This window comes from Schistocerca gregaria, chromosome 5 (genome assembly GCF_023897955.1).
Source record: "Schistocerca gregaria isolate iqSchGreg1 chromosome 5, iqSchGreg1.2, whole genome shotgun sequence".
Lineage (NCBI taxonomy): Eukaryota > Metazoa > Arthropoda > Insecta > Orthoptera > Acrididae > Schistocerca > Schistocerca gregaria.
Genome location: NC_064924.1, coordinates 642,306,019 through 642,318,375, shown reverse-complemented (window position 1 = coordinate 642,318,375; position 12,357 = coordinate 642,306,019). Strand labels below are relative to the sequence as shown.

Sequence of the window (12,357 nt, the reverse complement as noted above, 5' to 3'; positions counted from 1 at the left end):
AGGGTTACCATAGGTTTCAGCCATTATGATTCTGGGAGCGAAGAATGTGCTATAAGGATATCTTCCATCTGCATAGTTCAGAAAAGTAGTGGAAGGGAGGCTCATGATGACCCACATTGTGAAGCAGCCACTAAGATCAAGTATGTTATGTTCAGCTGTGTGTTGTGCCACAAGGTGGTCAACATTGCTCATGGCCACAGTCTGACAGTGGCCATTCATCTTGGTGGACAGCTCGTTGGTAGTCATACCAGTATGATAAGCTAAGCAGTGATTGCAGCAGAGCTGTTATATGACATGGCTGGTTTCACAGGTAGCCCACCCTCTGATGGACTAGAATAGGCAGTGCTGGGTGTATCAATTGGGCATGTCTTGCACCTGGGTCTTTCACTGGGATATGATACCTGTAGCAAAAGATTGGGATTGGAAACTGGGAGTGACATAGTGATAGACTAGGATTTGTGGAGATTGTGAGGATGTTGGAACACCACCATAGAAAGGGTGGCAAAGATCTGGTGCAGAATCTTTATTTCAAGGCTTGATGATAGATAATCAAAGTTCTGAGAATGGATATTGTTCAGCTGTTCCAATCCAACATCATAATGGGTGAGAAAGAGGCCACTCCTTTGTACTGGTTTTTGGGGATGGTGGAACGGCTGGGGGCATCTGGGGATATGGCATGCAAAATCTGTCTGTGGACTAAGCCTGGGGAATGTCTCTGAAGGCATTTGTGAGACCTGACCTTCAGCGTACTGGGCAAGAAAGTACTTGTAACTGCTGCTGTGCCTGCCCCAGGTGGCCCAGCTGGTGGCCCCCCCCCCCCCCCCCCCAAATGCAGGTTAGTGAGTTTAATGTGGACAGTGTTGTGATGGATCCATCAGAGAAGAGGTGTTCAACATCCAGGAAGGTGGCACGATGTGTTGAGGAGGACAGGATGAAGCAGAAGGGACAGAAAGTGTTGAGATTGTGAAGAAATGAAGAGAGGGTGTATTGCCTCCATGTCCAGATCATGGAGACACCATCAATGAATGTAAACCTAACCAGGGGTATGAGGTTATGTGAGGCTAGGACGGTTTTATTTTAGTTGGACCGTAGACCCGTTGGCATAGGAGGGCGCCATGTAGATGCTCATGGCTGTGCTGTGAATTTGTTTGTATACCTTTCCCTCAAAGGAGAAGTAATTGAGTGTTAGGTTATAGTTATTAAGATGTAAGAGGTAGTGGGTATGGAGTCTGAAGGATGTTGGGAGAGGTACAGTTCAATAGCAGCAAGACCATGGGCATAAGGGATGTTAGCACACAGGGAAATGGTGTCAATAGTGATGATAAGGGATCCAAGAGGTAAAGGAGTGGGGATGATGGAGAGTTGGTGAAGGAGTTGTTTGGTATCTTTGATGAGGGACGCTAGATTTTGGGCAACTGGCTTGAGGTGTTGGTCAATGAGGGCCTAATTTTTTTCAGTGGGAGCACAATAAAGAGTATCACAGATTGTTGGGTTTGTGGATTTTGGGGAGCACCTGCAGAATGGGTTTTTGGGGTGTCATAGGGATGAGGACAGAAATGGATTCAGGGAAGAGATCAACTTACCACATCCTCCGAGCTCCCTACCACCAATGCACTTAATCCAGAACCAAAACAATCCCAGAACATTGTTGTTAATCTCTCCACCAAAATCTTGTCCCCAGAGAAGTTTCAATCCAATCCAAAGGCTTCACCTTCAGCACTGCACCCAATATTAACCATGTTAGGCTTGCCAATGACCTAATCTCCTCCTCCAGATCCCTGCAGAAAAGCCAAATTGATCCTAACATTGAACCCTGCCTCTTCCAGTTCACACAACCATCCAGCTGTGATCCATCTTCCCTCCCCCCTCCCACTCCATCCAAGTACCTCCTGGTCACCTTCCACGATTTCCTTACGTCCAACTTGGCATCATCACCCTTCCATGGGTCCCTTCCTGAGAACATCAATAAGTACATCTACAGAATAATTTTGTTATTCCATTCACGAACAGCATGCAGAAAAAACAAACACCTATATCTTTCTGAGCTCTGCTTCCCGTTATTTTATTATGATGATCATTTCTCCCTATGTAAATATTTTCACATTCAGAGGAGAAAGTTGGCGATTCAAATTTCATGAGATCTTGCAGCGATGAAAAGCACCCTTGTTTTAATGATGTCCACTCCAAATCTCGTATCATGTTCGTGACACTCTCTCCCCTATTTCTCGATAATGCAAAACATGCTGCTCTTCTTTAACTTTCTCAATGTACTCCGCTAATCCTATCTCGAAGGGATCGCACACAGTGCAGCAGTAATCCAAAAGAGGACAGACAGTTGTAATGTAGGAAGCCTCTAAGTGTTCTACCAATAAATTGTGGTCTTTGGTTTGCCTTCCACACAACATTTTCTGTATGTTCTTTCCAATTTAAGATGCTCGTAACTGTAATTACTTGGTATTTAGTTGAATGTATGGCCTTTAGATTTGATTTATTTGTTTGTTGTGTAACCAAAGTTTAAAAGATTTCTTTTAGCACTCAGACTGTCTCCTAAACTGTTTATAATAGCTAAAAGCCATCTATAACACTGTCTTGGAAACTTTTGATCAATTACTAAGAACTGTGACCTCCCTGACAGGAAATCACAAATACAGTTGTATAACTGAGACGATATTCCATAAGCACGCAATTTGATTACAAGCCGCTTGTTAGGTACAGTGTCAAAAGCCTTCTGGAAATCTAGAAATACAGAATCAATCAGAAATCTCTTGTCCTAGCACTCTTTTTTTTTGTGTACCAAGAGGGCTCAACTCTGTCATTTGTTAATTTACTTGGTATAAATGTCTCAGTAGATACTGATACTATTTCTCTGAATTCAAGCTACATCTGGTCTAAACTTACAGTGTTAATTTGGAAGAACTCAGAAGGACATCAAGCGAAATTTTATCTGCCTTTTTAATAGGCATCATTTTTCTGTTTATTTTTGGAGGATTTGGGAGTTAGGATAATCAGTCTTGGTATGACAAACCTGTGTTCACTAATCCCTTTATCCACTTTGATGCTAGTTACTAGCTCAGGATTTTTTGTTGCTAAGAGGTCAAGTGTGTTTACATAATCGTTTACTATTTGAATGCGTTCATGAATTAACTGCTGAAAATAATCTTTGGAGAATGCATTTAGCACAATTTCGGATGACGTTTTATGCATACCTCTGGATTTAAACATACATTTTCACCAACACATCGAGAATAAATTGAAGTCACCATCAACTATAATTCTACAAGTTGGGTATGTATTTGAAATTACATTCAAGTTTTCTTTGAACCTTTCAGCAATTGCACAATCTAAGTTGGGAGATTGGTAAAAGAAACCAATTATTATTTTATTCTGGTTGTCAAGAATGACCTCTACCCATATTATCTCACAGGAACTACTTACTTCAATTTCACTACAAGATAAACTACTTCCAACAGCTTCCAATACGCCACTGCCAACTGCGTTTAACCTATCCTTCGTTAACACCTTTACATTCCTCACAAAAGGTTCATCTGAACTTATCTCTGACTTTAGCCAGTTTTCAGAGTCTATAAAGATTTGAGCAAGAGTGCTTTCTATTAGAACGTTAAGCTCTGGTACCTTCCCAACACAGCTACAACAATTTACAACTGTTGTACTGATGATTCCTACATCTGTGTTCGACCTGAACCCTTTGAGACTGAAGCCCTTCTTGTGTTTACCCAAGACACTAACTAAAAAAAAAAAAACACCTCTCAGTCCACACCAAATAGCCCCTGCTACCCGTGTAGCCGCCTCTTTTGAGTTATGGACTCCTGACCTTTTTAACAGAATCTGAAACCCCATTACCCCATAGAGCAAGTCGAGGAATCTGCAGCCTACACACTCTCAGAATTGTTTGAGCTTTTGATTGAGACACTCCACTTGGCTCTGTAACAAGAGGCCCGCAATCAGTCCTGTCGACTATGCTGCAACTGGTGAGCTCTGGTTTCATCTCACAAACAAGACAAGCAGTCTTTGCAGCTTTTACCACTTCTGATAGCTACTTAAAACCAGAGAAAGTCTCATCCGATCCAAAGCAACACACATCATTGGTACCAATATGAGCCAACACCTGCAGTTGACTGCAACCTATGCTCTTCACGGCATCCAGAAGGACTCGTCTGGAATGACTTGGCCTAGTATGCACATGGAGTGCCCATTGGCTTTCTTCCCCTCCTAGGCAGCCATGTCCATAAGAGGCCGCATAACACGCATAACATTGGAGCTCCCAAATAAGAATAATCCCACCCTCTGTAATAGCCTGGATCTTGCAGGCTGCGAGGTTTCCTCTCAAACAGGACAAGCAACTGTCTTTGGCTGAGGGATAGTGTCATCCACAGACAGCACCGGACAGTACCTGGAACCTGTTTGTCAGACTAACTGGGGACACCTTATGTTCAGCCTCCTGGAAAGTCTTTTACCGCCTGCCACTCCCCGAGGCAACCTCCCACTCGACCACGGGTGAGGGGTCAACCTTAGTGCGAGCAGCAACTGGGCTGGTCACCACAGTGTGGACCAATCGGTGAGCGTGTGAGTCGTGCTGAATGTCTGCTGGATCCCCACAGTTGTCCCACAACATTAATGCCCAACCCCTGCAACCTTCAGCTGTGTAACCAGAGCCATCACCAACTCAGCTACTATACACACGCAGCAATCACAGTTCGTATCCATATTAAAGACTGTGGCAAACTACACTCTAAAGGCAAACAAAGGACTATGGACAAGCACTACAGAAATCTAAAGTAGACACTGACAAAAACACAAGAACTGTGTCTAATACATTAGATTAACATGCAGTTGAGACTAAATAATTCTCTCCTGATTAGGAATTTGTGATGCATCACAAATCAGTTTACTTTTGGACACAAGCGAAAAAGTGAGGACTGTGACTATTAAATATTAAATTAACACCCAGAAATTCTAGAAGCTAAACTATCAAAGCACACAGATGAAACTATATAGTTTGTGCCTGGTTAGGAACTCATAAAATTTCACAAAATCAGTCACTTCCCTGTCACTGTGTCACAGATGGCTGCTCTGGCCACATTTGAGTAGAAGAAAGGGCAGCTATTCACAACCTCAAAACAGATCTTGACCTATTTGTCCTACCTCCAGGCAAAGGTTCCACCACTGTCATTCTGAATCACACTGATTACCTGGCAGAAGGCCTCTGCTAATTGCCTGACTCCTTCATTTATAAACTCTGCCATAGTGATCCCACCCCAGAAGTCCAACATTACCTCAAATCCCTGTCGCAGCCATCATGGATTTGCCGTTGCCCAATAGTGCATTATATGCCTGTCTACATTACCACTGTTGGTGAATGATGCTCCGTCACTAAATAGAACATGTGCAAAAAATCCGTCATCGTCCCGTAATTTTTATTGGGCCCAGTGGCAGAACTGTACACGACGTTCAAAGTTGTCGCCATACAATTCCTGGTGCACAGAAATATGGTACGGGTGCAATCGATGTTGATGTAGCATTCTCAACACCGACGTTTGTGAGATTACCGATTCTCGCACAATTTGTCTGCTATTGATGTACGGATTAGCTGTGACAGCAGCTAAAACACCTACTTGGGCATTATCATTTGTTGCAGGTCATGGTTGACATTTCACACATGGCTGAACACTTCCTATTTCCTTAAATAACATAACTATTCAGCGAAGAGTCCGGACACTTGGATGGTGTCGTTCCAGCATACCAAGCAGCATACATAGCACACGCCCGTTGTGCATCTTGATCACAATAGCCATACATCAACACGATATTGACCTTTTCCGCAATTGGTAAACGGTCCATTTAAGACAGGAAATGTATCAGGAAGCAAAAACCGTCTGCACTGGTAGAATGTTACATGATACCATGTACTTATACGATTGTGACTATTACAGCGCCATCATCATCATCAAAACATAATGACATATTTTGAACATAATGAGCTCTTCCATGGCAATCAGTATGGACTCCCAAAAACATCGACCATCTGAAACTGGACAAACACTTTTGTAATATAACTTCTGGAGAGCCACCAATCAACACAGTCAGTCAGATGCAGTACTTCTTGACTTCTGAAAGCATTTGACTCAGAACATCTACACTTCTTTTCAAAAGTAGAATCATGTAAACTATCAAATGAAATTTGAGCCTGGGCTGAGGATTCCTTGGTAGAGGGGATGCAGCATGTTGCCTTGGATTGAGACTTATCAACAGGTGTGCACCAGAGCAATACTGTTTTATACTAAAAACCAGGCAGTCAATATCAATTGTAATCTGAAAGTTTTTGCAGATGATGCAGGTGTGTGTGTGTGTGTGTGTGTGTGTGTGTGTGTGTGTGTGTGTGTGTGTGTGTGTGTGCGCGCGCGCGCGTGCGCGCGCGCAATTTTTCTCTCTCTCTCTCTCTCTCTCTCTCTCTCTCTCTCTCTCTCTCTCTAAGCCACTATACAGTGCATGGTAGGGGGTATGTCAATATTTGCAATTTTCTGAGTTATTCCATTTGAGCAATGAATGAGGGCAAGACAGACTGTCCAGAGGAACCTTTAAGTTCAACCAGTCTTCTGACTGAAGATCACCATAAAAGCTCCCACATCTCTCTTGTCTTATTCTCATGATCTCTGTATAAGATATATAATTGTGGCTGAAGAACTGTAACAGTCTTCTGTGAATAGCGGTTCTCTATACTTATCCAACAGGGTTTATATTGAGGATAACAACTTCTTCCTTTCCAATGTTTCCATAAACGTTCCCCAAGCATCTCTGTTATACTTTCATGTGGGCTACACTGAACCATTACAATCCCAGAAGTGTGTCTCTACACTCTTTCAGTATCTACTACTGTGCTACTTGATAACGACTCCACAAGCTGGAGCAATACTATAAGGACTAGTCGTACCAGTGTCTCGCATGTGATATTTTCTAAAGACACGCTACCCCTTCCAAAAATTATATGTCTTTCATTTGCCCCAGGTATTAAATATATTGTGCATTCATCCCATTTGACAGCACTTCTTAGCACTACTCCTAAATAGTCACAAAATGTAATGTGCTCCAGGATGTTCACCACTAATGTTGTATTCTGATACTATTTGGTTATCTCTCTTTGTTATTGCATTTATCCTCATTGAAAGAGTGCTGCCATTCATTACACAAAGTAAAAATTTTGTGCAAGTCATTTTGCACTTCCTTATCATTAACAAACAACAATACTTTTTTTTAAACAAGAGCATCATCCATGAATAATTTGATAGTGTTATCCTATCTGGTAAACTACTTATGTATACTGAGAACTCTATAGAGGTCTTATTCTGCTTCCTTTGAATGTACCTTACACTGCTTCCATTCTTGTTTTGAACATCTGCCACTGAGTAGAACTTACAGGGACCTACGGTCAGAAATTGAATGAGCCAATTGCGTAACTGTGATTATGATGATGCAATTCAGTGATGCAAGCCTTTCAGGAATCTAGGAAGAAACAACCTACCTGTTCATTTGTATCTACCTTTTACACAATATATTGTGTGAAAGAAAGAAAGCTTTATCTCATATGAGCAATTTTTTCTGAATCTGTGTCGATTCTTTCACAGCAGCATCCTTTCCTCCAGGAAAGTAATGCTCGAGTTTAGAATATGCTCTATGAAGTTATAAAAGGCAGGCACCACCAATATTGTTCTATAATTATGTGCATACATTTTTTACCATTTTTGCAAACAAGAGTGATTTGTGCTCTTTTCTAGTCATGTGCTTGCTTCTAGCAATGGTTTTTGCCCTCCATATATGACAGTATTTCCATCAAGTCCATCTATTTACAGCATCTCCATTTAATAATTTTACTGTGAATTTCTTGTGACAAAGCAGCTTTAGTGCAAATAGTTTGTAGATTATGCTCTCTGTGTGGTATAAACAAAATGAGGAAAGAAAATATTAGTTTTAGTACTTACAAAATGTTCAATTTCATTAAGACTGCGGCAGCATTTAATGCTTCTTTCCAGGTCGGGAGTCAGTTTTCCAACTTTTGCAATACTGTTCATCACAGTAATAGCTTTTGCTCTCACACTCCTGACAACAAATTATGAAAGGATGTTGAAAACACAGAAAGTCAAATGCACATGTAAACATATATACTCCACCACCACACTCTTTAAAATATAGTTTTATGGAAATGAAATTGAGTGAACAAATATCATAAAAATCTGAAATACTGACTGGACCGTCACTTCCAACAACAAGACCCCATCTGATAAATGATGCAAATTAAAGACTGCTAAACACAATTTTTTTTTAGTTCATTGATGGATCATTTTGGAAATAAAGATGTGTCAAATCGCAGAAAAGATCTCCACTCAAACATATCCTAATTGTTCCAGCACAACAATTAGAACTACTTCAATGTTCCTTCAGATTGTTCCAGCACAACACTTAGAATTACTTCAATGTTCTTTCAGAATAACTAAGATCACAGAGTAACTCTCGCATAAAGTGATCATATGGTCAGTTCTCCACCCTTCTCATGTATCTCTCTTCTATTTTACCACAAATTCAGAAAAATATCAACTGTAGAGACTGTTCTTATCACTGAGTCAATATCACTAACTACATTTACCAGCACAAAATATTTCTGTTAATGTACGAGGGTGAGTCAAATGAAAACCTTAAATTTGTAATAACAAATCAAAATTTTGCGCCGTTATCCTGTAAGTTGGTAAGCGGGCTACAAACAGCATGCAGAATGGCCTGTTGGTGCCATCATAGTGCAGATGCACACATACCGTCGCATTATCAGTATAAATATGGCTGTCCCACTTGCGACTTGCACCACAGGAGAACAGTGTTCTGTTATTCGGGTTTTGTGTAGTGAAGGTGTGAATCCTATTGAAATTCATTGACGAATGAAGGTTCAGTTCGGTGTTGCATGTTTTTCAGAGCAGCATGTCTACGAATGGAGTAGGAAATTTGCAAATGGTGTGACTATAGTGGAAGATGCTCCTCGTCCAGGTAAGGCACAACGTGAACATTGCAGCAGTTGAAGCCATAGTGAAGGAAACCGCTGAGTGACACTGAATGACATTGCAGCATGTTTACAGATTAGTCATGGGTTAGCACACCACATTGTGCATGATGTGCTCCAGTTTCACAAAGTGTCTACAAGATGGATGATATGGCATCTGACTCCTGAAATGAGAGAACGGCATGTTGATGCTTGTGAAGAACTTCTTCGGCGCTTTGAACACGAAAGTGATGGCTTTTGCAACATGACAATGCAAGGCCCCACACTCCCCATACAAACAGTTGCAACAATCACAGACCTGCATTTTGAGTGTCTTCCTCATCCACCATACTCATCAGACCTTACCCCAAGTGATTTCCATATATTTGGACCATTCAAACACGCAATGGGAGGAAAGAAGTTCCGTTCTGATGAAGAGGTATCCCATGGGGTGCACGAGTGCTTGTGCAGATTACCAAAAGAATTTTTTTCTAAAGGAATTTATGTACTTTGTAAGTGCTGGAGGACTTGCATTGAGTGTGGGGGAGATAACCGTATTTACTTGAATCTAAGCTGCACTTTTTTCCGGTTTTTGTAATCCAAAAAACCGCCTGAGCCTTAGAATCGAGTGCAAAGCAAGCGGAAGTTCTGAAAAATGTTGGTAGGTGCCACCACAACTAACTTCTGCCGTCAAATATATGTAGCGCTACACAGGCATGCTTTGCAGGCACAAAGATAAATACTGGCGCCAAAACCTCTGCGTCAGTAAATAAATTAAAAAAAAAAAAGAAAAAAGGTGGAAGACAAGCTTTTTTCTCCGCCCCGAGTTTCGACCACTGCATTTTCATACATTATCCAACGAAGTAAATACAAATTCCGTATTGTTCATCTTCAAATGTAGCAGCATTTCAATGTACTACGAAAATCCACTGGCAAGACTGTTTGGGATGTTTGTCAATCAAAATGGCCAACTCTACTACATTCTAAATTTTTTCCTACCTGTGAGAAGAGATGGTTGCTAACAGGAACTTTTATGAATTGTGAATGACATGCAGTATTCTCTTCACCATAAGAATAATACGAATATAGACATTTTGCCATGTATTGTTTCGTGTTTGCTGCTATCTCATTTAAATCCTGTCTGCCTAAAAAACTACGAAACTAGAGTGAGACAACAGCAAACGCGGAAGAATATACATATCATGTCATGCTTATATTCGTATTACTCTTATGCATAATATGATACAGTCAGAAATGAAGTACGGCAATTGATTAGATTTTTAAATCTAAGATGACTCTAATTTCTGTGCAGAATGTAATGTACTAAAGAGGCGCCTGGAAAGATTTTTAAACGGAGAAAGATTTTCGCTAAACTAACGTTCAGAACATCTTCTATCATACGCAGTCTATTATTTGGTTCTTGTTGATCATTATCAAAGAAAGCAGCAGTGTAAGTAACAACAAATAGCAGTCTCTTGCCATTGTTTCACTAATGACATGATTCCTATCTCTCTCTCCCTCCCTCCTTTTTCTTTTTCTTTTTTTTAAGCCATGCCGCGAGTGGCAACAGGTCGTAAACACTCATCAGAATGCGACAAACAATGGATGACACACACAATAAGGCATTTTCAGCTCAGAGTGACGTAAACACCTATAACAAAGAGAACGGCACATATCAGATCAAAGAAAAATAAGCAATGAATTCAAACGAGACGAAGCACGTGAAAAAGGAAGGGTACCCGTATAAATACGGACAGAGCGCCTGAAGCATACCTGGTAAAGCTTAACTGCTAAGCTTACGACTCTAACAAAATTACTGTAGCTGTGCCGTCATTCATTTGACCTAAATTGTGTCTCATATTACAAAGGACCAACTTTGTTTCAATTTGGAGGTGCAGCCATAAACTTTTCCCTCCCCTTGAATTTCGAGTCTCAAATTTGAGGTGCAGCTTAGAATCGGGAAATTTTTTTTTCCTTGATTTCGAGTCTCATTTTTCAGGTGCGGCTTAGATTCGAGTGCGGCGTAGATTCGAGTAAATATGGTATGTTGAAAAGTGATACAGTTTGTACCATTTCTGCACAATAAATAATAATAATAATAATAATAATAATAATAATAATAATTAAGACTGATTATGCCTTTCAGCGTTCAGTCTGGAGCATAGCCTTATTATTCCTCCATGATCCCCTATTCACTGCTAACATTCGTGCCTCTTCTGACGTTTAACCTGTTGTTGCTGTTGTTGTTGTGGTCTTCAGTCCTGGGACTGGTTTGATGCAGCTCTCCATGCTACTATATCCTGTGCAAGCTTCTTCATCTCCCAGTACCTACTGCAACCTACATCCTTCCAAATCTGCTTAGTGTATTCATCTCTTGGTCTCCCTCTACGATTTTTACCCTCCACGCTGCCCTCCAATGCAAAATTGGTGATCCCTTGAAGCCTCAGAACATGTCCTACCAACCGATCCCTTCTTCTGGTCAAGTTGTGCCACAAACTTCTCTTCTCCCCAATCCTATTCAATACTTCCTCATTAGTTATGTGATCCACCCATCTAATCTTCAGCATTCTTCTGTAGCACCACATTTCGAAAGCTTCTATTCTCTCCTTGTCCAAGCTATTTATCATCCATGTTTCACTTCCATACATGGCTACACTCCATACAAATACTTTCAGAAACGACTTCCTGACACTTAAAGCTATGCTCAATGTTAACAAATTTCTCTTCTTCAGAAAAGCTTTCCTTGCCATTGCCAGTCTACATTTTATATCCTCTCTACTTCGACCATCATCAGTTTTTTTTTTTTTTCCCCAAATAGCAAAACTCATTTCCTAATCTAATTCCCTCAGCATCACTCAACTTAATTCGACTACATTCGATTATCCTCATTTTGCTTTTGTTGATGTTCATCTTATACCCTCTTTTAAGACACTGTCCATTCCGTTCAACTGCTCTTCCAAGTCCTTTGCTATCTCTGACAGAATTATGACGTCATTTGCAAACCTCAAAGTTTTTATTTCTTCTCCATGGAGTTTAATACCTACTCCAAATTTTTCTTTTGTTTCCTTCACTGCTTGCTCAATATACAGACTGAATAACATCGGGGAGAGACAAAAACCCTGTCTCACTCCCTTCCCAACCACTGCTTCCCTTTCATGTCCCTCGACTCTTATAACTGCCATCTGGTTTCTGTACAAATTGTAAATAGCCTTTTGCTCTCTGTATTTTACCCCTGCCACCTTTAGAATTTGAAAGAGAGTATTCCAGTCAACGTTGTCAAAAGCTTTCTCTAAGTATACAAGTGCTAGAAACGTAGG

The 12,357-nt window shown here is 40.7% G+C and overlaps 1 protein-coding gene across 1 annotated transcript in view; it reads right to left on the bottom strand.

Annotated features, from left to right (window-relative positions):
- The window catches only part of LOC126273093 (S1 RNA-binding domain-containing protein 1), a 189,316-nt gene that overhangs the window by 123,508 nt on the left and 53,451 nt on the right, over positions 1 to 12,357 (bottom strand). Inside the window, exon 5 of the mRNA XM_049976518.1 lies at positions 7,995 to 8,112. Coding sequence (XP_049832475.1) covers positions 7,995 to 8,112 — 118 coding nt within the window. The remainder of the gene's footprint in view (positions 1 to 7,994; positions 8,113 to 12,357) is intronic.